General features: G+C 43.9%; 3 protein-coding genes across 8 annotated transcripts; 1 reads left to right on the top strand and 2 right to left on the bottom strand.

Annotated features, from left to right (window-relative positions):
* Positions 1-294: 294 nt before the first annotated feature.
* On the bottom strand, positions 295-4,562 carry dbi (diazepam binding inhibitor (GABA receptor modulator, acyl-CoA binding protein)). The gene is made up of 4 exons (XM_035392551.1): positions 4,406-4,562; positions 1,687-1,804; positions 837-899; positions 295-655 (listed from the first exon to the last, which is right to left on the bottom strand). Exons 1-4 carry the CDS (start codon positions 4,412-4,414, stop codon positions 582-584), a joined length of 264 nt encoding a protein of 87 aa, XP_035248442.1. The 5' UTR covers positions 4,415-4,562; the 3' UTR covers positions 295-581.
* Positions 3,121-8,725, top strand: c15h2orf76 (chromosome 15 C2orf76 homolog). 6 transcript variants are annotated; one of them, XM_035392549.1, is made up of 6 exons: positions 3,121-3,363; positions 6,554-6,695; positions 6,877-6,927; positions 7,048-7,085; positions 7,313-7,394; positions 8,146-8,725. In XM_035392549.1, the coding sequence occupies exons 2-6, from the start codon at positions 6,566-6,568 to the stop codon at positions 8,220-8,222; spliced, it is 378 nt and encodes a 125-aa protein (XP_035248440.1). In that variant the 5' UTR covers positions 3,121-3,363; positions 6,554-6,565; the 3' UTR covers positions 8,223-8,725. The 6 variants fall into 6 exon arrangements, with proteins under 6 accessions (XP_035248440.1, XP_035248437.1, XP_035248439.1 ...); XM_035392546.1 differs by lacking the exon at positions 3,121-3,363 and adding an exon at positions 6,006-6,365; XM_035392548.1 differs by lacking the exon at positions 3,121-3,363 and adding an exon at positions 6,014-6,365 and having other exon boundaries at positions 6,557-6,695.
* Positions 8,118-20,894, bottom strand: steap3 (STEAP family member 3, metalloreductase). Its single transcript, XM_035392540.1, has 5 exons — positions 20,807-20,894; positions 18,812-19,301; positions 17,314-17,841; positions 12,418-12,582; positions 8,118-10,029 (listed from the first exon to the last, which is right to left on the bottom strand). Exons 2-5 carry the CDS (start codon positions 19,292-19,294, stop codon positions 9,739-9,741), a joined length of 1,467 nt encoding a protein of 488 aa, XP_035248431.1. The 5' UTR covers positions 19,295-19,301; positions 20,807-20,894; the 3' UTR covers positions 8,118-9,738.
* Between the last annotated feature and the right edge of the window lie 868 nt (positions 20,895-21,762).

Raw genomic sequence — 21,762 nt, 5'->3', positions numbered from 1 at the left:
AAACGAGGGGAACTGCAACACCATACAGATGGCAGGTCCACCAGGCTGTGTAGTTGCCTTTCCAAAATATCTGCTTAACAGCCAGCTCCTTTTCAACTAATAGAAGCAGGCCCACGAGCACTTCAGGAACAATAATGCCCAACCTAATTTCAACACCAAGGGTGTTAACTTCTCCTTCACTCGTACCGGAGCAATACATTTGAGTAAGCACTTCTTTTAAAAAAAAAAAATCTTTCCACAAGCAACAGCAGCAATAATTGACGAAAATGTAAAAGGAACACAATGCAACAAAGGTATTAAAACTTTTTTTTCCTTTATATCCTATCAGTTTACAGCAAGGCAGAAACAGGTAAAATCCTTAATGTTTGCTAGGTGACTGCTGGTGGACGGCATCTTGGTCCGAGGTGTTACGGTCCCGTTGTGATTTAATAACAATTAGCACTAAGCATGCAGTACGAGGAAGCCGGGCCTTCTCGGGACAGGGGTTTAAGGCATATCATCACATGACCGGCCTGAGGGGTCGGCCAGAAAGGCTCTGGTAGCTTCCCATGGGGTGCGTCTCCTCCCTGGCCGTACGACATTTAGATCCCGTACTTCCCCTTCAGCTCCTCCACCTTATCGATGTAGGCTTTCGTGGCGTCTTCTTTGCTCATTCCTGTGGAGGATATCACAGATCACTTGACCATCCAGTCGGCTCATTCGCACAATGAAAACCTCACTGGTTGTCCTTCGGTGACATGGTACACAACGTTTGACCTTTAAGTAGCACAATGGACCAGAACAATGGAATCTACAGAGAAGAGGGGGGACGATTAGGGCATTGTGAGTATTCTGACCTTTTCGTTTCTCCCAAGCGTCCCACTTGGCTTTGCCTGTGAAGTCTAACATACCAGGGCGAGCTGTGAAGAGAAACAGCACAGAGCATTAAATATTCATAGATCATAAAAGGCTGTCATTAAAGAGGTTTTAGACTCCACAGATGAACACAGTGATTCAAAATCAGGGAGACCACTTCTTGTTTTATGAAACTCCATCCCATCACTATATCAGACTGCCCTGAAACCACCATCAGAACAACATCCTCTCCACTGTTCAAATGATATTGGGAACAGATGTATCTTTGCCAGACCAATGAGTACAGAATTTTAACCCAGCCGCATTGTAGTGAGATTGGTCTGGGGGATTAATGACCATTTCTGCCAGGCTTACTGATCATCGGTCTATTAAGGATATTCCAGATTAATAATTATTGTGGAAACGTAATTATGAATTGCAGCATAGTTTTCATAGATACAAATATATATATATATTTTTTTTTTTAAATACAGGTGTATTCTTATTTTTAAATCAGTCTCCACATGTGAACACATAGGCTGGTTGTAGCCAACATCAATCTTAAAGAGCCACGGAGCATGCCGGTTTTGGTTTTGATGCAAAAAAACAGGCAACAAATTTAGACCATAAAAAAGAAATTAAAAAAAAAAATAAATAAATAAAAAATAAAAAACTTATATCAACCACACAACCAAATACATTGTTAAGTGCTGATTAAGAATTAAAACCAGTAGATCCTGCAGCTCTCCAGGACCAGGGCTGGCTGTCCCTGCTCTAAGCAAAGGCATGAATACTCCTAAAACAGTGTCCTGTGCTGGACCAGCAAAGTATTGAATCACATGATCAGCAAACCTGTGTTGACGTCACCCACAGTAGCTTGTTTATATAAACTATAAATCTCCAGCATTTCTGCATCGTTAGGCTTGGTCTTCAGGACTTTCACCTCCTCTGCAGCTTTTTCAAAGTCCGCCTGAAAGACAAAATGCATCGCTTTAAAATCAGGTCATCAGACAATCACATCCTTGCTTTTTATACAGTAGAACAGATGCAGACCAAGGTGTACAGTAGTAAAGCACAAATTAAAAACCCTTGTTCTGCACTTCTCCAGCAAGCTATCACTTGTACAAGCACAGTAAAACAAAAGTGTTAGAGAGCATAATGGTTACCACCCAATTAAAGTGAATCGGTCACTTGCTCACCAAGGACTGTAACAGGGGTTGGGATGGGGGAAGACTTTATTTAAAAAATAAAAAAAATTAAATCATTGCACTTCAGCACTTCAAGGAAGTATCCTTAAAAAAATGTACCCAAGGCTTTTACCTTTGTTCCTTCAGTGGATCAATGCCATGCAGACACACATTATAATAACCAGGAATTTCTCCTCTATTCACTGAGCCCAACTTCAACTAATCCTGCAAGCACCAATGCCAAACAAAGGAGGGGGAAGGGGATTTAAAAAAAACAAAACAAAAAAAATGTCTTGAGCAGCAGAAACAAAGCCTGCTGGGAAATGGCACAAGTCCCAAATGGCACAACAGGCTTTATAAGAAACAGGCAGCTGAACAGTGTTCCGGCTGCATGTCAGACCACCAGCTGGCGTAGCAGGGACAGAGCCGAATAAGACGACCCAGCTAGAGGCCGGACTTGGACAGCTGATTCAGCCACACTTACATAAAAACACAGGTTACTGTGCACATGCTTTTCTCGGCCACTAGGTGGAGCTGAAAGGGACAGGCCTACCAGCAATGCATTGAACCAAACTTTGGACTTGGGCCCTGATAAAGGCCACTGATTTGGCAGCAATTACAGTCACCTGTTGTACTCCAAGTTCCAGACAAATGCACAGCAGTGGCAATTGAACTGCAGCTTTTAGAGTCAATAAATTAATTTTCTAATCAGACTGCTTCATCCAGGGTAACTCACACTGAACAGTACACTTTCACCAATTGTACAGAAGAGTAATCGCGGAATCAGTGCGTAAAGCACACTGCTAAAGGCTACAACGGCAATTGTGCACCGAGGTGTCAAACATGCAACCTGTCGGTCACAAGCACAGTCCTTTCACCATGGAGACACTCAAAACATAACCGGCCAAACTGGCATCAACCCACAGCCAGAGACCATAACAGGTGTGGTTTAACCCCGCCTCCCCAACAGGACCTATGCCACACTAAAACATCCAACACTCACTACTGTGGGGACTGCACAGGAAGGCAACTCAGTTCCCATTTTCACTCACCCCTGAAACCAAAGAGCAGAATGGTGCAACAGATAATTGCACAACATTGTAACAAAAATCTAGTGCACTTGTATCTGCAGGACACGGGCGGAGTCCAATTAGCCTACTCCTAAAGCCCTGTTAGGAGGATTTACAAAGGAGATATAATATTACCACAAGAAACCACACACAAACCAGTTACCTTTACCAAGTCATCTGGGACCAAAGGACAAACCAAACAATATTATGGACTGTTTTATGCGAAATAGTGATGGGATTTGCCAATTACACTTCCATGACTGCACAGCAAGGTAAACCAACTTCAGCACTGAAATGCTCACAAATAAATCCCAAGTACACTACATGGGCTGTCAACCTACATTTTTGCTTTTTTACTGCAACCATTATGGAGACTTAAACTGAAGCAAATGTGTGTACATTAAAGACTTGTTGAAATCCTTGTAAATCAATGGTTCATTTGAAATTCTGCTAAAGGTTAGACGACCATCCCAATGAATGCATTAAGACTATAACCAAAGATCACGTGGTCATTGTTTGGGGGGGGGGGGGGAATCTGGCCCTCAGTCAAAGAAGCATCTAATGTATATGGTACCATCACTAAGAGCAACGCTTCTTCGACAAAACCGACATCTGTAAACCTGGTTCACCAGCACCGATTCTACAGTTTAATCCCTGATAGAATCGAAGAGTACGATCGCAGAGGCTCTTTGAAAGGTCGGGGTTTGGCAGCGTCCCTGTGATCAGGTTGAGGTCAGGCTGTACAGGGGTGAGCCCAGAGCCTCACATCGGTTGAAGAATATATGTATTATTGTTTTTAATTCTGTTCCGGTTGCGCCCTCGCCCCCAGCAAACTAAATCGCGCGTTTTAATATTGCTACCTACAGTGAAATTGCCAGGCAAATGGCACGCTCATACATATTTGCGACCAACGGAGAAATATCCCTCGTGGAAAGACGACTGCTTGGACATTTTCTGGAACTGTACTTAGAATGGCTATCGCCTATGATCGCCCAAAATGCAGACATCTTTGTATTCCAGTTTTATTAGCAACTGTATCGTGCCCCCCGGCTAGAAATAGCTGTACAAAATAAGTAATTGTACCTTACTGAACACGTGTTCAGCAGTTGTCTACGATCATGAAAATGCACTTTTTGTACGTCGCTTTGGATAAAAGCGTCTGCCAAATGAATGTAATGTAATGAAAATGAAGCTTGTCGGCTAGCAAACTAAGGCGTCAGAAAAGGTATTTTATGGCAAGGGAAATTGTGCACTTCACAAACGTCTTATTGTCATATAAAATGCAAACGTTGCCAGAAAAATGACTTTCTTTACCTGAGACATGATTCCTTCAGATACCGCTTGAAATGAGGCCCACTTGATTCCGTAGAACAAAAATGCTACTGCTGCACCGCTTCCTTGCGCTTAGGACTCATGCTTTACGCTATTTGACCACGCCCCGCTTATTCTATTGGCGGACAGGAAAATGTAAATTGGGTCATAGTTCCGTTGGCTGGGGTGAGTGGAAACAACCAATCAACGCACAGAGCGACAACAAAACGATGAGGTCAAATAAGTAGGGAATGAGGTCAGCCGGTTCACAGTTGAGTTGAAATGGACATGTAATTGTGGAACCCTGTATCCAATTGTTCAATGAAATTTGTTTCAAGTAAAAAATGAATAAATCAGGTATTCCCTTGCCTTGTCTAATCAGTCCATTGTCCCAATTCGCGCATGACATTTGTGTGCCTTCTGGCTATACAAAATCATTCCAGTAGGTTATTTCCTCGTTTGGTGGAATAAACCTTTCCGTGATGATGGTTAATGAATAATAGGGTAATGCCAGCTAAATAAATTTGTGAACAGAGACAGTGTCTACAAAGAAACAGTGTCTACAAAGTACAAACCACATGAAATTTGAGGATGATTTAATGAAATGTATAGAAATGTACTAATACCTTACATTATCATATCATTGATGAGTACTGCATGCAATATTTTCTCAATTCAACCAGCTATGTGGAATTGCCTAATGCATGTAAAGTTCTGCAGAAATTCTGATTGTGTAACTTGTATGTTTTATATACATTGTCCATTAAATATAAGATGTGAGAGCAAGGGTATATGCCTACAATATGAGAAGACAGTATACAATTAAGTCACAAGCGTGCTTCTAAGTTTGCATGTGTCACAGAGAGACAAACATAAGGATACATTTTGACTAGCACTTGTTAATAAAATAAAAGGCAGTGTATAGCGGTCAATTGCTGACATCACTTTTAAAATACAACTGATTTTGGCTGTGGTTTTCCTTGTAAATGCAATTTGCTGTGGTATCAAGCAACAGCAAATTAGTGCAGGGTTTCCCCAGGAGCTAACTCCAGCCATAGAATTGAAATTTCCCAGAGTAATTGATCTGAATTGAGAATTCACAGTGAAGTGCCCTCAGAAAGAGCTGTGGGTGCTAGAATGAATAAGCACCACCTTAGCATACAAGAATTTTCAAAAAATCAGATAAACAAATAATGTAATAGTTTCCTGTAATGTGTTCTGAAGCAAATCATGTGTTTAAAATGTTTGTTTCTTAACTGATTGACTTATAAGGAAGACAGAAACAGCACAGGTGTAAATGTTACTCTTGAAAACGAATATGTGAGAGGAAAAGCCAAAGGCCGGTTTCCATAAAAGCATCTCAAATACAAAACCAAACACGGGTTTTTGGATGCAGAATTTAAACCCTCTATAGCCTACTAGAACAAAACTGTTTCTGAAATAAAAAATACCAATTTCATCCTACAGAGGGAGCTGATACACCACTGGACTGTCTCTACAAGAATCGAAACGTCTCACAGTGCTTGTCAAATATAAAAAAACATTTTTTGCAGGGTAGTTTGTTTGCAGTGACACGGATATGACCATAGATATATATACACTGCCATGCAACCACACAACCACAGAACAGTTCTGCGCATGTAGTTCACGTCGCACCATAGACGTATTGCTATTGCTTAATTTAGTCTAACATTCCCATGAGCCTCGTGAATAATTCGATTGCTCATGTCTGTATGCCCGCGGACTGATCCAGGATCTGTTTTTCAACACTGTCTAGGGTCGACTACTATGTTTTGAAAAGCTTTAGCTGATCTGAAGCCCGCGCAAGAATGAAGTTACACCGATGAGCTGGAGCAACCAGGAAATAGACTGCCATCTGTTTGGGAAATGTGCAAATATTTTGGCACTGCTAACTATATAGGCTACACAAGTATTCAGGTTAAATTATTTGTCAAATTATTAGGTATGTGTATAAAACCTAGTCGAGTTCGATAGTCTCTTAGACAATACGCATTATCCTGTAGGCTAAGGGTCGGGATGTCTTAAGTTATGATCCAGAAAGCCAGTATTGCACTTATAATATCAGTAATTGTCTGATTTTAAAAATAAATATTATTTAATAGAAACCTCGTGTCTGTACTTTCTCCACAGTAGGCCTACATCATGTCCTCCGAGGCGGTGTTAACTGTTCGTCTAGTGAGATCATTTGAGCATCGCAACTTCAAACCTGTGGTCTTCCGAAACGTAAATCTACACCAGACAGTAGAGGAATTCATTGCATTTGTTAAAAACGGTAAGATTTCATTACCTTAACAAGCTAACATCATTTAAGTCACATTTAAAAGTTTTCCACATTCTATTTGTTTAAGCGTGGGTAGTTTGGCCCACGTTACGCAATATTTAAATGAACTGAATTTTGCTTATAGGCCTGTTGATGGTGTTATTTTTTGTAATTTGCCTGGCTTCTCTTACAGATATCTCTACAAGAGCAGGATTACCTCCCCCCTTCAAGAAATTCGAATATGGTACCGTGTATTAGCAGTTTTCAATTGGTCTATTTTGAATTATTTTTCGACAATTCAGAATGGTATCATACTGCAATGTTGCTTGAAAGTGTATAATTTAACTTTGTTGCATTGCTTCAGACACAATGAAGATTATTCACCAGGCACATGGAGCAAAGGTGAGACTCATTCTGCTCCACTAATAACATGCTTTGGACGTACAAACTGTTTGCACAAAAGGAGCCACAATCCGTAAATAAAAGCGACTGCATGCATAACAGAGGTGACTTCACCAAAAACTAACGGTATTTGTAGTTGCACTGTGAAATAATAATAATAATAATAATAAACTTTAATCATTTGTCTTTTGTTGCATCTAAAAATAGTTAAAATTATACCTTTTCAGACCAATGAATTAGTGATGAGCTTGGAAGACGACGACAAGCTTCTGTTGAAAGAGGGCATCAGCCTACTAGTTGCAGGAGTTGGTAGGTGTGTTTTTGTTATAGATTTAAACTTAATTTTAGTTACCAAAGGAAAACTGTTATCCAAAATATCATTCGTTATCTGTGAACCTTCCATATGATATGTATAATTAGAATATTAAATTAAGGAAAATCTTCGGTCCAGTAAGTGCTTCGATGGAATCACGTGGTCATTAGGAAGAGTGAGTAAATACGTGAACTCCCACTAAAGAAGACAATGGGGTTTTCCGTACTTCGCCCATACCACAAAATCACAGCATACTATATCATACGTTAAGTATGGCAGACCATAAACAAATAAATATGAAGATGGTATCTGTATTAATAAAATGAAATGCTGTCCCAGCAGCCCCAAACAAATTCCTGACCATTTGTGTAGATTATATACTGTAGTATAATTCAGTCAGTTTATAAGGGCATAACATATTTTAATGGATATTAATCTTTTCTCAACAACCACAAATATATCTCGGCAAAATAATTCAAGCACATCAAAGCATTAGTGTTAGTTAAAAAAAAGCTTGTAAAATGGAGTTGGTGTACATTTTCACTTCACACACATGGTTTTAAAAATTTGAAATCGATGAAGCACATCTTTTAAAGTATTTTTTATACTGCCTTTTGAAAATACGCTTCCATTTTTATGTGCATGGTGCATTCAAAATGCTTTTGTTCTGTTACTGTTAAGGAGACATCACATGGTCAAAAATGAATGTGAACTCTTAGTAACCGATTTTTTATTTTATTTTTGCAGCCAATGAAACTGAATTGGGTTTCTTCCGGAAAGAAGATTATGAAAACTTCAAGACAAATCCTAAAACAGTCTGGTGACACACAAAAGCTTCACTGGAGAGTGAGAAATAGCATATGTGATGCAAACACAGAAGAAAATGACAAAGCAGTGACTTGGGTTCTCCAAAATATGGAGATGGTAACACAGAAAAGGACTCCCAGTTCAACAAATTTTATTTTAAGGACAGCTGCCAACGTACTTCAGTTTTAATGATCTGTTCCACTCCCCTTGGGGAGGAGCTATGTTAAAACATGATTTTTAAAATAAAATAAATGTCTTCAAGAATTCAGATTTGCATGTGTACATTTTCACTTTACAAACAAACCCTTTGAGTTCAAGGAACAAAACAGTTAAGAAAGCATTGCCTTTATTGCTTGATAGGAATATTCAAATACACTTGTAGAAATAGGTTTCCAGTGTTTGAGATGACAAATGAGGTGAAATGGCAGTCAGTGTTTGAGATATGACAAATGATGTAAAATGGCAGTCTGTGTTTTTCATTTAATCTTTAAAACAAATAAAGAATTTAAGGAAATGCTGATATGTACATTTGTGATTTATGTCCCATGAAATCCATTCAGCAGCGTTTGAATGTAACAGCAAATGCCATCGCTAATGTGATGTAGCATGGAATGAGAGCTTTGCGCATCTAATTGCACTTTAATTACGAACACTGAACAAATGAACAGCTCATCCGGACACACGCTGAACACTCAATGGCATGTATTCCCGAAATTAACTCTGCCTTTGCGGTCATCTAATTGGACAATCTGACTGATTAAAATACGATGTGACTGTATTCCCCGGGTCCACAGTCACCACAGATACAGTTTGCCAGTTTCATTCTGTTGTGTAAAGGTCTGCATGCACAATGCCTTTGGTCTCTGAGCAAATGATCTCAAACAAGCAGTTGGGCTTATGCTGTGGAGGCGAAAAGCTGTTTTTTTTTTTTTTTTTTTTTTTTTTCTTTGCTCGCAGCAAAGTCATCCGTTGTGTTCTGACCTAGATTTCAGAGCTAATAAAGCACACAGCCTGACAAAGTTCAGCACAAAACTGAAGGGTTGGGGAGGGGGGGGGGAGGGGGGTGGGGAGGTTGTTGACTCAAGGCACTTTTGGTAGCGTCTGTGGGGTTTGGGGCGGAGAGAGTCCTTCAATGGCCCTGAGAAAAAGGTGCCCGCACTCCAGTATCTGGCTGGGCTGGAACTGGGGGGTCTAAACTGACATGATGCGGAACCCAGCGACAAAGCAGCTTGAAAAGAGAGCTACCGGCAACAAACAAGTGGCCATGTGACCTCACGAGGGGCCAGGGGTGCAGCCACTCAAAATACATTTCTGATCACTTCTGAATGACATCTCAAGATTAAAAATACTGCTGACATGTCAAAAGATTGCATTTACCCAAACCCCCCCCCCCACACACACACACACATTCATAGAAAAAATCTTTGCTCAAGTATAACTGGCCCCTTATGTGGCTATGTCCACGTACATCCTTATCCCTTTGGCATGGTGTGGACCCGCTCACATGGACAGGTCTGTCCCCCCGCCCCCTCGTTACACGTCGCTGATGTCTTCGGGGGCGTCGCCGCCGGGCTCCTCTCCGGCCGGTCCGAAGCGGACCTGGCAGCCAGAGTCCCAGCCCCGGCGTATCCGCGCCAGCCTCCTCGCCACGCAGGGCAGCGCCAGGCCCAGCCGGCCCAGCAGCACTGCGCACGGCAGGGCCAACTCCAGCACGAAGCTGGGCGGCAGGTAGAATTGGTAGGAGCGCGGGTCGAAGGCCCGGTCCCAGCCGAAGGTCAGTGTGTGCAGGGTGGCGATGGTCAGCGCCGTGTAGCCCAGCCTGGACTGGAAGCACACAAACGGAATGGGGAGGTTAGCATATCAGCTAGTGTTAGCCCCCTACCACAGCATGGACTGATATGCAGGTAAAACAGGAGGGACTGGTTTCTCCACAGCAACTATCAGAGCATCTATTGAACTTACCAATTTGGCCATATATACAGCTCAATATTTATATCTATTCTTTACTAAATTAATTCAAATTAATTCTAAATTAATTCAGATTCAGGGCCAAGTACCTTCCTCAAGAGTATCAAGGCAGGGTCTCCCCTTGCAACCTTTGCTGTTCAAAGTCCAGTTCTTAAAAGTATACTACCAACTTCAGCAGAGCGAGGAGCTACCATTTGCCTATTAAAATTACAGTTGAGTTTGCTATGACTCCTGTATCACTCTACTATGAATGCTGCACTACTGACGTTATGTATTTAAGCCCTTCTGCATAGCGAGTGGCAATATATATAGCGCTCTTTAGATTAAGAAGAGCTGAGAGCAGGGCCTTACTGTGCACATAGCCATAATCCATGGGTCAAAGGCTGCACAGCTTCTCCTGTTCCATCATACTGTTCACTGTCAACGTCTCGCACATCACAAGTGAACGTGCAGCTGGGCTAGCTGCACCCCGCGGTGCGCGCCCGTCCGCGACCTGGCGCCCGGCGTGACCTTGACTTCCTCTACGCAGAGAGCTCTGGCAAACCGTGCTTCCGCGGGGGGTAACGGAGCTCGCCGTGAACAGAGACCGTCATTATTTTGACCTCCCAAGGTTGCAACTCGAGATAATGAACCATTCTGCGATGTAGCAAACAGGAACAGCTGTGACCCGACAACTTTTTATTTCAAAAAAGCCAAACAAAACAATGTTTCTTTTTTTCAGCTCTGTAACAGTGAGCCAGCTTAAATGTGAAAGCTGCCCATGTTATCCCATGGTGAGACTGGCTGAACTGTATTTTTCATTTGCACCAAGCTTACTTATTTAGCCTCTTCCTTGTTGCAGGTGGGCTAGACTGAGCGCCACCTGCTGACGTCGAGGGGGACCAATTGATTTGGGGTAATCGTAATGTAGAATGGTGCTCAGAGCCCCCCCACCCGCTCCAGCAGACCAAAAACGTCTTGGCAACGGCGGTGTTTCTCTGCGTTCCCATCTGAGGGACCAGCGGCATGTGACTAATCCCGAGCCGGGGGGATCAGCTTAACATGAGCGCGGGGAGGGTTTGGTGGGGGGGCAAATCCCTGGTAAATGGAACCATTACGGCTGGGTGGGATCAGGCACGGCCCCTCTTCCCTGAGGGCCGCGAGCACGAGGCTGTGGTATTGGCTGTTCCGCGGTACTGATGCCATGATGCAGAGGCACTGTGCTGCAGGAGGGTCATCGCTCTAGGCGGTAAAGGTAGCATTCTGAACAGTCCCACAATGCAACTACTTTTTTACAGCAACAGGGGCATGTGGGACTGATCATGAATGGGAATAAACAGCTAATGCTACCCATTATCTGATTAAATTGTACTTTTATGCCCAACTACAAATCTTTTGTCACTTAAAAACTCAGCAATATGCAATTGCATTTATGCACGAAAGATTAAATTAGAGTTTGCACATTAAGAGTTCTTCATTGGAGGGCAGGTGATGGGTTTAATTCATCTAGATGCATTCATAATTACACATGAGGCTTCAAATTAACACCAGCATTGAAGTGTAAAATACAAAGTTTTCAAGGTCCAACAGTGTTCAAGTATTTACAGCAAATACTCAGATACAGGTCTCTTAATGCAGTGTTCAGTTTGACCAGAGGGTCCAGAATGCATGTGACTAAATGATTATGCCTGACCCTGTAGTCACTGAGATGTGGTCAGTACTAACCTGCACAAAGCTGAACTCTCTCCAGTGGCTGAGATGTGGTCAGTACTAACCTGCACAAAGCTGAACTCTCTCCAGTGGCTGAGATGTGGTCAGTACTAACCTGCACAAAGCTGAACTCTCTCCAGTGGCTGAGATGTGGTCAGTACTAACCTGCACAAAGCTGAACTCTCTCCAGTGGCTGAGATGTGGTCAGTACTAACCTGCACAAAGCTGAACTCTCTCCAGTGGCTGAGATGTGGTCAGTACTAACCTGCACAAAGCTGAACTCTCTCCAGTGGCTGAGATGTGGTCAGTACTAACCTGCACAAAGCTGAACTCTCTCCAGTGGCTGAGATGTGGTCAGTACTAACCTGCACAAAGCTGAACTCTCTCCAGTGGCTGAGATGTGGTCAGTACTAACCTGCACAAAGCTGAACTCTCTCCAGTGGCTGAGATGTGGTCAGTACTAACCTGCACAAAGCTGAACTCTCTCCAGTGGCTAAGATGTGGTCAGTACTAACCTGCACTCTCTCCAGTGGCTGAGATGTGGTCAGTACTAACCTGCACAAAGCTGAACTCTCTCCAGTTGAGAGAGTTTCCCACGGAGGGCAGGGAGGTGACCGCCAGCAGGGAGAGGACACCCAGTGCCAGGATGCCGAAGGAGAGGTACAGCTCCATCCGCCACACCTCTTCCTCCACCCACGAGTTCTCTATGCCGTCCTTCACCTGCGGGACAGCACACGCGCCTCGCTTAGCGTCAACCGAGCGAATGCTCGCGGCCCATGTGCCACCCTACCGTGGGCGGTGCGCCGCTTGCGTTCCATTTGTCATACATGCAATGGCTTTGCACCCGATTCACCACACGCAATGTGTTTATAGTTAATGGGCCACACAGTCTAACAATGGGCCTAACATGTAATGTGTTCAGTATACCAACCCTCAGTGTACCGTGATGGTCATGATTTTACAGTCACTGTGTCTCCACACTACCTCCCCTAGGCCACACTGTTACACTCCATGGGCCGAAATGGGTCAAACGTCCTTTCCATGCATGACAGCGCGGTACAGTTTATCATACAGCTGTGTCAACAGGGCCCCACACATAAAAATGCAAGCCAGTGTGCGGCTTTCACTCCACCCACGAGTTCACATCACAGATAGCCTTTCACAATGACAGAACCTTTCAGGAAGGTATCGCAATTGTTTCAGTAAGATATATCCAGCTATGTTGTTTCTTTCCTATCAGTTTGGTTTTCTAGGTTTTTCCAATTCTATTTCCCCGGTTTGAATTTCAGTACTTACTTGTACCACTTCCATCTGTAATGGAATAAGGGTTCACTATGACATATGATGCATCCCCATGCATGTCTCTTCATATGAAACATCATAATGAATAATTGCAGTCAGTGCCTATTAAGCACTGTACACAAAACAAACGGAACAGCACTGACTAAAAGTGCAGACAACAGGACAACTCCAAGTAAAGTTGGCAAGACATCTGCTGTAATGCTAAATAAACGGTGACTGGTTGACTGATTACTGATAAGGAGCCCCCCCCCCCCCCCCCCCCGCCCGCCCGCACAGAGAGCGGAAAGATGACGACAGTGGGGAGAGAGTGGGGAGACAGAGGGGAGTCGTGACTGTGCTGTCTCTTAATTAGCAGCAACGCATCACCTTGGCGTTGACATGCTGTTCTGTTGCTGGCGGCGGGGCAGTTGTGAAAACGATCATCCCACACCCCCGCATCCCTAGAAAGTGCGGGGCACACTTCTCAAAAGCTTTATTTGGGGGGTTGGAGGGGGGACTGCAAACCCTCATCAGGCCAGAAGTAGATGGGTCAATTGAGGACACATTGATTGATTGAACATTCCCTAAACTTTAATCATCGCATAACACATTTCAAATGTTAAAGCATTTATTTTTTTATGCTTGGGTGTTTTTCGAATATTTACAGACAAATCATGTGGAAGAAACTACGATATTTAATCTACTGCCCCCTTTAATAGGTCAAGTTAGAGACAAAGAAATCTCAGGCCACACCCATCTTTGAATAAGACACTCTGAACAACACTGTTGTTGCTGTGTCTGTACATACAGATGTAAGGGGAAGACATGAAAAGGAAATAGAGACGTTCTGTTGGGGAGTGAGGTCATGGGGTTAAGAGAGGGTGGGCGGGAGTAGGCCGGGCGGGTCCTGACCTCATCCCAAAGCGCCGGACACTCCACGGCCCTGACCTCACCGCCCCCACATAAAGGTCGCTCTCCGAGATGCCATGTTCCAGCTTGGCCTCCCTGAAACCGACTGCTAAAATGTCCATCAGGCACCAGGCACTGTGGAGTTATGCATAGCCTATTTCTTTCCCCGTAAAATCTTAGGCTGTGCCTCAAGGCTTTCCCCTAAGAAAACATCTCTCGTTCACATTCACCTCACGATGATTTATGTCAGCAAGCCTTTCACATTTCCTGGAACAGCTGAGTGTCTGACAAAAAAAATCCCTTGAAAGGCGACGCAAGGCACAGCAAGTAGGCAACTTAAAAATGAACTCCATCCCACATGCCTGCAAGAAGCCATTTCCAACTCAATAGTACAATGCAAAAAAGATCATTTTGCTTTATTCTATGATGCATAAGGAAACTAAAAATGTATTAAATGTGAATACACATTTAATGAACAGAACATCTGCCAAACTAATACACAACAATTTATACAGGCAACAATATTCAGTAAGCATCCCTTCAAAGCAACTGACATTCTTTCAGAGATAGCCTACTTAATAATTGTTTTGTGGTAAACCAGTAGAATGAGGTTCCACACTTTTACCAGAACTTTCCAGCATGCAAGCCTTTGGAGCTCTGTCCAAAAAGCCTCACACAGCTTCAACAACAATCCATTTTAGTTTCATAGTACATGTGAGCAGAAAAAATATTTTGGACAGTAGTGATAATACAAACTAATCACTAATATAAAAACTCATCTTGACAACATGCATGGCAATATCTCAGTATGTTTTTAACCTTTACTTACAAAAGATTGTTCTATATTGAGATAAAACAAATCCAGAACAAATCCATCAAACCTTTGGTTGAACATACCAGGGCAAGCCATAAAGTACAGTCACAGTACATATAAAACTAAGCAGGCTACCTGGAGAACATCACTGCACGCTGATTTTTCCTGAACAATGGCCCATGAGATATAAATTATCTAAAGAACAATCATTTGCATTTGATATGTTAACATATCATGGTTAATAGTCAATAATATAACTTGCACAATTTTGGGATACAATGGAATTCAAATGCAAAACAGAACTATCACTGGCCAGGCCACCAGGTGGCACCAAAGCGTCTCACCTGTGCCCACGCTTGACTACGGTTAAGTCCAGTGCCTTTCTCAAGTGTCAGATACAAATAGAAAGGATATAAATTTATGCAAACTCCAAAGCGGACAGACTAAACCCAGAGGTCAGTCATGCCGCGCTCCCCAACCTCCCCAGGAGGTGGAGACAATGGGCAGGGTGACAGTGACAAACACAGCTCTGCGTGCGTGGGGATACGATCCTTATGATACCGTCACTCTGTTTATTATTGCTTAGCAGATACCATTAATCCAGGGTGACCTCTTTTTAAAATATCATAGCCTACATTTAGAAAGATAACATATTGAAGCATTAAAGGTTACAGCCCCCCCCCCCCCCCCCCCCCCCCCCCCCCCCCCGTCTGCTAGGGAACAGCAAAATAAGAGGTTTTCATCACCATTTTATTTTATACATTTTGCTTGTTATTGTGTGTAACGGTTTATAAATAGTATTATATGCTTATATTACTCTCATTAAAGGCAAATAATAACAGAAATAAGACTAATACATTTTATTATAATATTATTGTAAATTTTTTGTTATTATTATTATTATTATTATTATTATTATTATTATTATTAAAATATCAGGGATAATATGAGCATATTTGAATGTGAATTAAAGGTCATGATAAAGTATAATTAATATAAATGTTGAAATACAGTTAGTGTAGTGGTGCAGTTGACTGAGGGAGTCATAAACTCATTAATCAGATTAACAGGCCTCACACAAACAGTAACAACACCTTCACCGGCAGCAGACTGTGAGCTGCATGTTTCCAGTCTCCCTGCGGGTTTCTATAGAACAAAAACACGGCTGTGCACGCCCACTGTCACTAGGGGGCGCTGTGAGCGAGAGGAATTCAAAGGCCCCCTTTACATCTCAGGTGTGGTGTGGGACACATGAGAACGCTGTCCAGAAGAGAGACACCTGTATGCTTTAAAATGTACTAAATCAACGTTATGTGGAGACACCTGGGGTCAACTGCAGAGTGCTGAGCTGTTTGGAGTTAGGACCACAGATTTAAGCCTCTAGGCCAGAGAACCGCAGTACAACTGGAGCACAACTGGAGCAGCTATCCAAATCGGTGAAATAAGGATTAGCTGTTCCACTTGTAATTCAGTTCTGTGGTATAGAGGTTTAAGCCTGAGGTTTAAGCTCCAGCTAAGCACACTGAAATTGACACGTTGTGTTTGGCACGCTGGCATGGCAACCTACGTTTAAGAAAAGCCGCCCAATTTGAATAGGCTGAGAACTGGCACAGAAAGAGCTCACTCAAAAGACAGAGTATGTACACATGGGTGTGGCTGTGTAGCTATTGTGGTTGTGATGCCCACAGCTACTCTTTATTATACTTCACACCAGAGCGCCAAACCCACCGACAGGTCATGACTCATGAGTGAGGCAGAGGTAGGTCTCAAAACACACCTGGCAATGTTATTATTTTAACTGCCTACACTAGACAAAGGTTGCAAATAGACATTCACAACTAGTTACAGCATAACAGCTGTTTTGCCACAAATTAAAAACATCCACTATTGAAAATATACCAGGGTACACAAGGTGGAGTCATAGAAATTTCATTCTTTCATTAAGAGGGCCATCAGCTTGGAAGAGTTGGGATCAACTGCTATAGCGGTGCACAGGAGCTGTCCAATTTGTTCACAATATCAGCGCACAGATCTAAGCAGATCAGACCTGATAATGAGTGACAGAAAGCAGAAAGAATCCCAATTTTCGGTGATTAGGTCAATTTTATCAGACTTTTACGTGACTATCCAAAGTCAAATATCTTACGATTTACAAGGACTATGGGAACCCAGTTAGGATAGGGTGCTACAAGACTGAGAGACAAGACAGTGTGAGACAGGACTGGGAGAGACAAGATGGTGTGAGACAGCACTGGGAGAGACAAGATGGTGTGAGACAGGAGTGGCTGAGACAGGACTGGGTTAGACAGCACTGGGTGAGACAGGACTGTGTGAGACAGGACTGGGTGAGACAGGATTGGCTGAGACAGAACTGGGTGGGACAGGATTGTGTGAGACAGGATTGGTCGAGCCAGAGTGATGCTTTACACCTCGGTGAGGCCTCTCACCTGCTTGAAGGCGGCGTTGAGCAGACGGTAGCGCGCAGACCTGCGCATGGGCAGGCATAGGCTGTAGATTGCATGCAGGGATGCGCAGAGGAAGCTCAGCAGCCCCAGCTGCTTGCGCAGGCACAGCCAGCGGTCCAGCCAATCGGGGAAGCGGCTGTACTTGGTGCCCCGCCTCAGCTGCAGGGTGGCTGCCAGCAGGCCCGGCAGGTAGACCAGCGCCAGCATCTCCAGAGCGACGGCGGGCAGCGTGGCGTTCACCATCTCCACGGGCAACCGGTAGAACAAGTTCTCTTCCTTCACCAGGTAAGGCAGCAGGACGGTCCGCACAAAGTTGTACACGTAGAAGAGGAGGAAGAGGCCCAGCAAGCAGCGCAAGGGCCCGCCCCAGGAGGGGAAGAGGCGCAGGGGGCCGTCCTCAACGGCTCGCGCCTCGGACAGGGCCCCCACGTCCACCGGGACAAAGCCCAGGCTACGGGACAGCTGCATGACGGTCCTCTTGGCTTGGCTACTGTCACTGCAGATCGGGATCTGGGGAAGAGGGGGGAGGAATCAACACCAAACCTCTGATCAACCCCTGTTCCTGCCCACCACAGAGATCGACTGCCATAAAGCCACACAATACAACAGCCGGTATGGTGTGATATTGTTCTTCTTTACGCCAGAAAATATGACAGAACAGAACACAATACATGCATGTAACTGACACTTCAATACGTGGGAGATTCTGCAACAATGAGCACCTTACTACCCCTTTGGTGAAAGGTGCAGTTCTGATCAACATGAATAATCAAATATATTTTCTCTTTCTGTTGTATTGAGGGAAAGTTCATTCTGAGATGATGATGAAGTGGGTGATTTAACATTGAATAATCTTGGGATTAACATTTCCTTTTTAATATTTCAGGCCAGGGAAAAACAGTCTCTTCGATACTGTTCACAAAATTGCTGGGATGGACCGAGCACAGGCCTTTATGGTGCATAGAAACCTTACAGCTTTTGTTGGTCTTATTCTTTTTTGTGTTCCACCGCTACCTCCCACATCGATTGCTCAAAGCTCACAAAATCTGGCAAGCAGTCTGGGCCCTGTGCCAAACTCCCAGTCCTGCAGGAGGTGCTGCAGGAGTCCAATGAGTAAACTATGTACAAAAAGTCACAGCTAGGTCAAATAAGTTTGAAATTATTTGTACACATATGCCCCTTCCCATAACACTTATACTAATTTACTTTACCTGGGTCCGCCGTACTGGATATGCTGTATCACCTCATGAAAAACTTTGTTATTTCAGCAGGAAACGAGAGGGGCAGCTTTCCATAAGCTCGGACATGCCCACTCCAGCATTTCATTACATTTATTTGGCAGAGGCTTTTATCCAAAGCGAAATAAAATGAGTGCATACCGAAGGTCATTGGACAATTACAAAGCACAGGTGCACAAGGTAGGGTACCCACAATGTAACCAGCACAGAGGAGTTCCCCTGCCCAACCCCCAGTGGCCCACCTGCCTGCTCCCATCTCGAGGCCCAGCCAACAGTGCCCAGGCGGAGATGACATTGAAGCCCTTCACCACGTGGCTGTCGGGAAAAAGGCTGGCCAGCTGCTCGGCATTGGAGGGCCCGCCGCGGTTCAACTCGGCCGCATTGCTGACGTCCACCAGAACCTTTCCCTCCAGCGCCCCCCGCAGGCCCGCCAGTGTGCTGTAGTGTTCTGGGAAGAGTGCCACGAACAGCAGGCTGGAGCGGGTGGCGGCGTCCTCCTGCGTGGTCACCTCGGCCGCTGGCGGGAAGAGCGCGGCGCAGCGCTTGGGGTTGCGGCTGCCCACCAGCACCGCTCGGCCCGAGCCCGTCAGCCGCGCCGCCAGCGAGCGCGCGAAGTCCCCCCCACCGAGGATGCCCACAGCAGGGCCACCCACACTGTCAGAGACCAGGGGCTCTGGATCCCTGGAGCACTGCAGCAGCGGCTTTTTCATGTCGCCATAGGGCATGCTGGTCCTGCAATGAGAGACGGGGAACACAGCCATCAGCTCAGGAGATATCTCAGGAGATACAGGGTAGGGCGGGGCAGCATAGAGCGACACTGGGTGACCTTATAGATAATGTACACAATTACACTGTGGCTAGATCTCACTGACACCTCCAAAACTAAAACATAATGAAAACAAACCATCTAAACTGCATTCACTCAGTCATTTGGAATTGACCTCTTAGAAGAGCTCAAACCAGTCAATAAAATATATTTTAGAGACACAAAAATCAATGTAAATGTAAGTGAATATGGGTGGCCTTACAAGTCTACTTTCCTCAAAGTTCAAAGCTAGTTTCCCTTTAAACTATTAAACATATTAGTCCACAAAATATATCTGCTGGCAATTTTAGGGACCAGTGTTTGCAGTTTAAAAACTGAACAGACTACTTTAAATACAGTTAGTAAATTGTGCAAAGTGTTTTAACCCCATACGTCGCCGCAGGCCAGAGTGGATTTATTTGAATTCATTCCATTTTTCAATGATGAAATGGCAAGAGCCAAATATTTCATAAAAGAGTACAGCATCTCTTCTCTTTGGCTCTGTTGGTCAATTGCAGTGCGCCTAGCTAGGGCTTAAACCTGAGGTTTGGACCCCTAGACCACAGAGCAAAATTACAACTGGAGCAGCTATCCAAATCAAGATAAGTTGTTCCGTTCTACTGCAGTTCTGTGGTTAGAGGTTTAACCCTGAGGGTTGAACAGCAGATAAGCATTCTGCAATTAACACTAAAACCCTGTTTTTTTATCCTGACCACACCTAGCCAAACGCATGGAAAACGTATACAGCTGTATGTTACACCATAAGCGCGCAGACTACTTTCCCATCAAGAGGCCTGCTTCTGTGCATTGAGATGAAAAGGCATTGCCGGCCTTTGCCAGCTCTGAAACGTAAAGTTCACACATCTAAACAAGCATATCCACCTCTACAGGCAATTAACGTGCTTATCAGTCACAGGTAATAATTATTAAACGCCTATGCTGTGAATTGGGAACACGCCAGAACAGATATATGCCTAAACACATAGCTCAGAACTACAGTAAACTTTCAAAGCATAATCAAACTTAAAGCCTAGCTCATGAAATCAGCTATATTAAGTTACGCTATAAGACACCAAACTATTTATACGTAATTAGACCAAACGGCTATAACTATGTCATAATAAAGATATTCTGAGTAACGTGTTAGCAGTTCTTATTTTCTTCTAAAAACTTCCCATCAAAAACCACAGGCTGTCAACAGCTAACTGGCTAGCGTTGGCCAGCTACGTAAGATTCAGTAAGCAAGTAAACCAGCGTTGCGAAACTTTGAAGAAAACGACCTTGGCACAGATGGATATTTTCCACATTACAACTGATCAATCACTAAACCATTCAACCTGTCAGCAACGACATAAATTATGTGAACATAATTTTTGTTGCAGTTACATGGCCGCGATTATAAACATTAATTAACGCAAACCGAGTTACTCACTCTCTTGTGCGGTGCGTGTTTCTTACTACAGTCACGTCTTCCGCCTCGTTGAGTGACGTAGGCCACCCAGTGCCCGCCCTCACTTCTCGCTCGTTCCAGACAGAGCACAGGAGGTAATTACTATTGCCATTATTGGCACTAACCTAAACGCTTAGAAGCGTTGCGTCTGCTGATAAACACATATACAACTACATGACTGTGACACAAATTAAATGAACGCACTAGTTGTTAAGGGCACGACTAATAATGTAATTAAACAAATAGTAGCCTATACCTACACAGCGCTCATTCGTCTCTCCTCAGTTCTTATGTGAAGGCATGAATAGCCGATTATCATTTCTGTGGATAGAACTCATATAATACATATAAGGGAAACAGCAAAACGAGTGCAAGTTGTCAAGTATATTGATCACCAGATTTGAATGTTGTTCTGCGTATACACCCCAGGAGCCACTGCCGTGCGTGCAGGGCGTCTCAGCTCTGCAAGCAGGATATGGGTGGAAGGCTGGAGGCAAATATGTCGCCGCACTGACAGATGCATGGTTTTTGAACGATTGTTTTTCTTTAACAGTTGGAGCATTAAACCAAAATCTAATGAGTACTTCAACATAAGCTACAGCGAGGAGGTTAGTGGTCGACAGCGTAACGTTAACGGTTGCAAGCTAGTACTGTGCTACTATTTCGCTCAGGGCTTACAGATAATATTTTCTAACGTTATCAGCTTGTCACATAGAAGTGAAAACAACTGCGGCACCTCGATAAAGAAAGATTAATGCTAAATACTGAGTCGAACAACCGTCTGAGCAACCCTCATTTTAATCGCGCTCAACACACACGAGTTGCACGTGCTGCGAATAGTGGCACACCAGTAGCGCCGGCTGCTGGTCCTCTGTACTGTACACTCAATGTTCTGTCAAACAGTGGTTGCTGATGACACATTCTAGTAGATCTGTTAA

Source organism: Anguilla anguilla, chromosome 15 (assembly GCF_013347855.1).
Source record: "Anguilla anguilla isolate fAngAng1 chromosome 15, fAngAng1.pri, whole genome shotgun sequence".
Lineage (NCBI taxonomy): Eukaryota > Metazoa > Chordata > Actinopteri > Anguilliformes > Anguillidae > Anguilla > Anguilla anguilla.
Note: the sequence above shows the minus strand (reverse complement) of the source record. Positions and strands in the feature narration are given on the sequence as shown.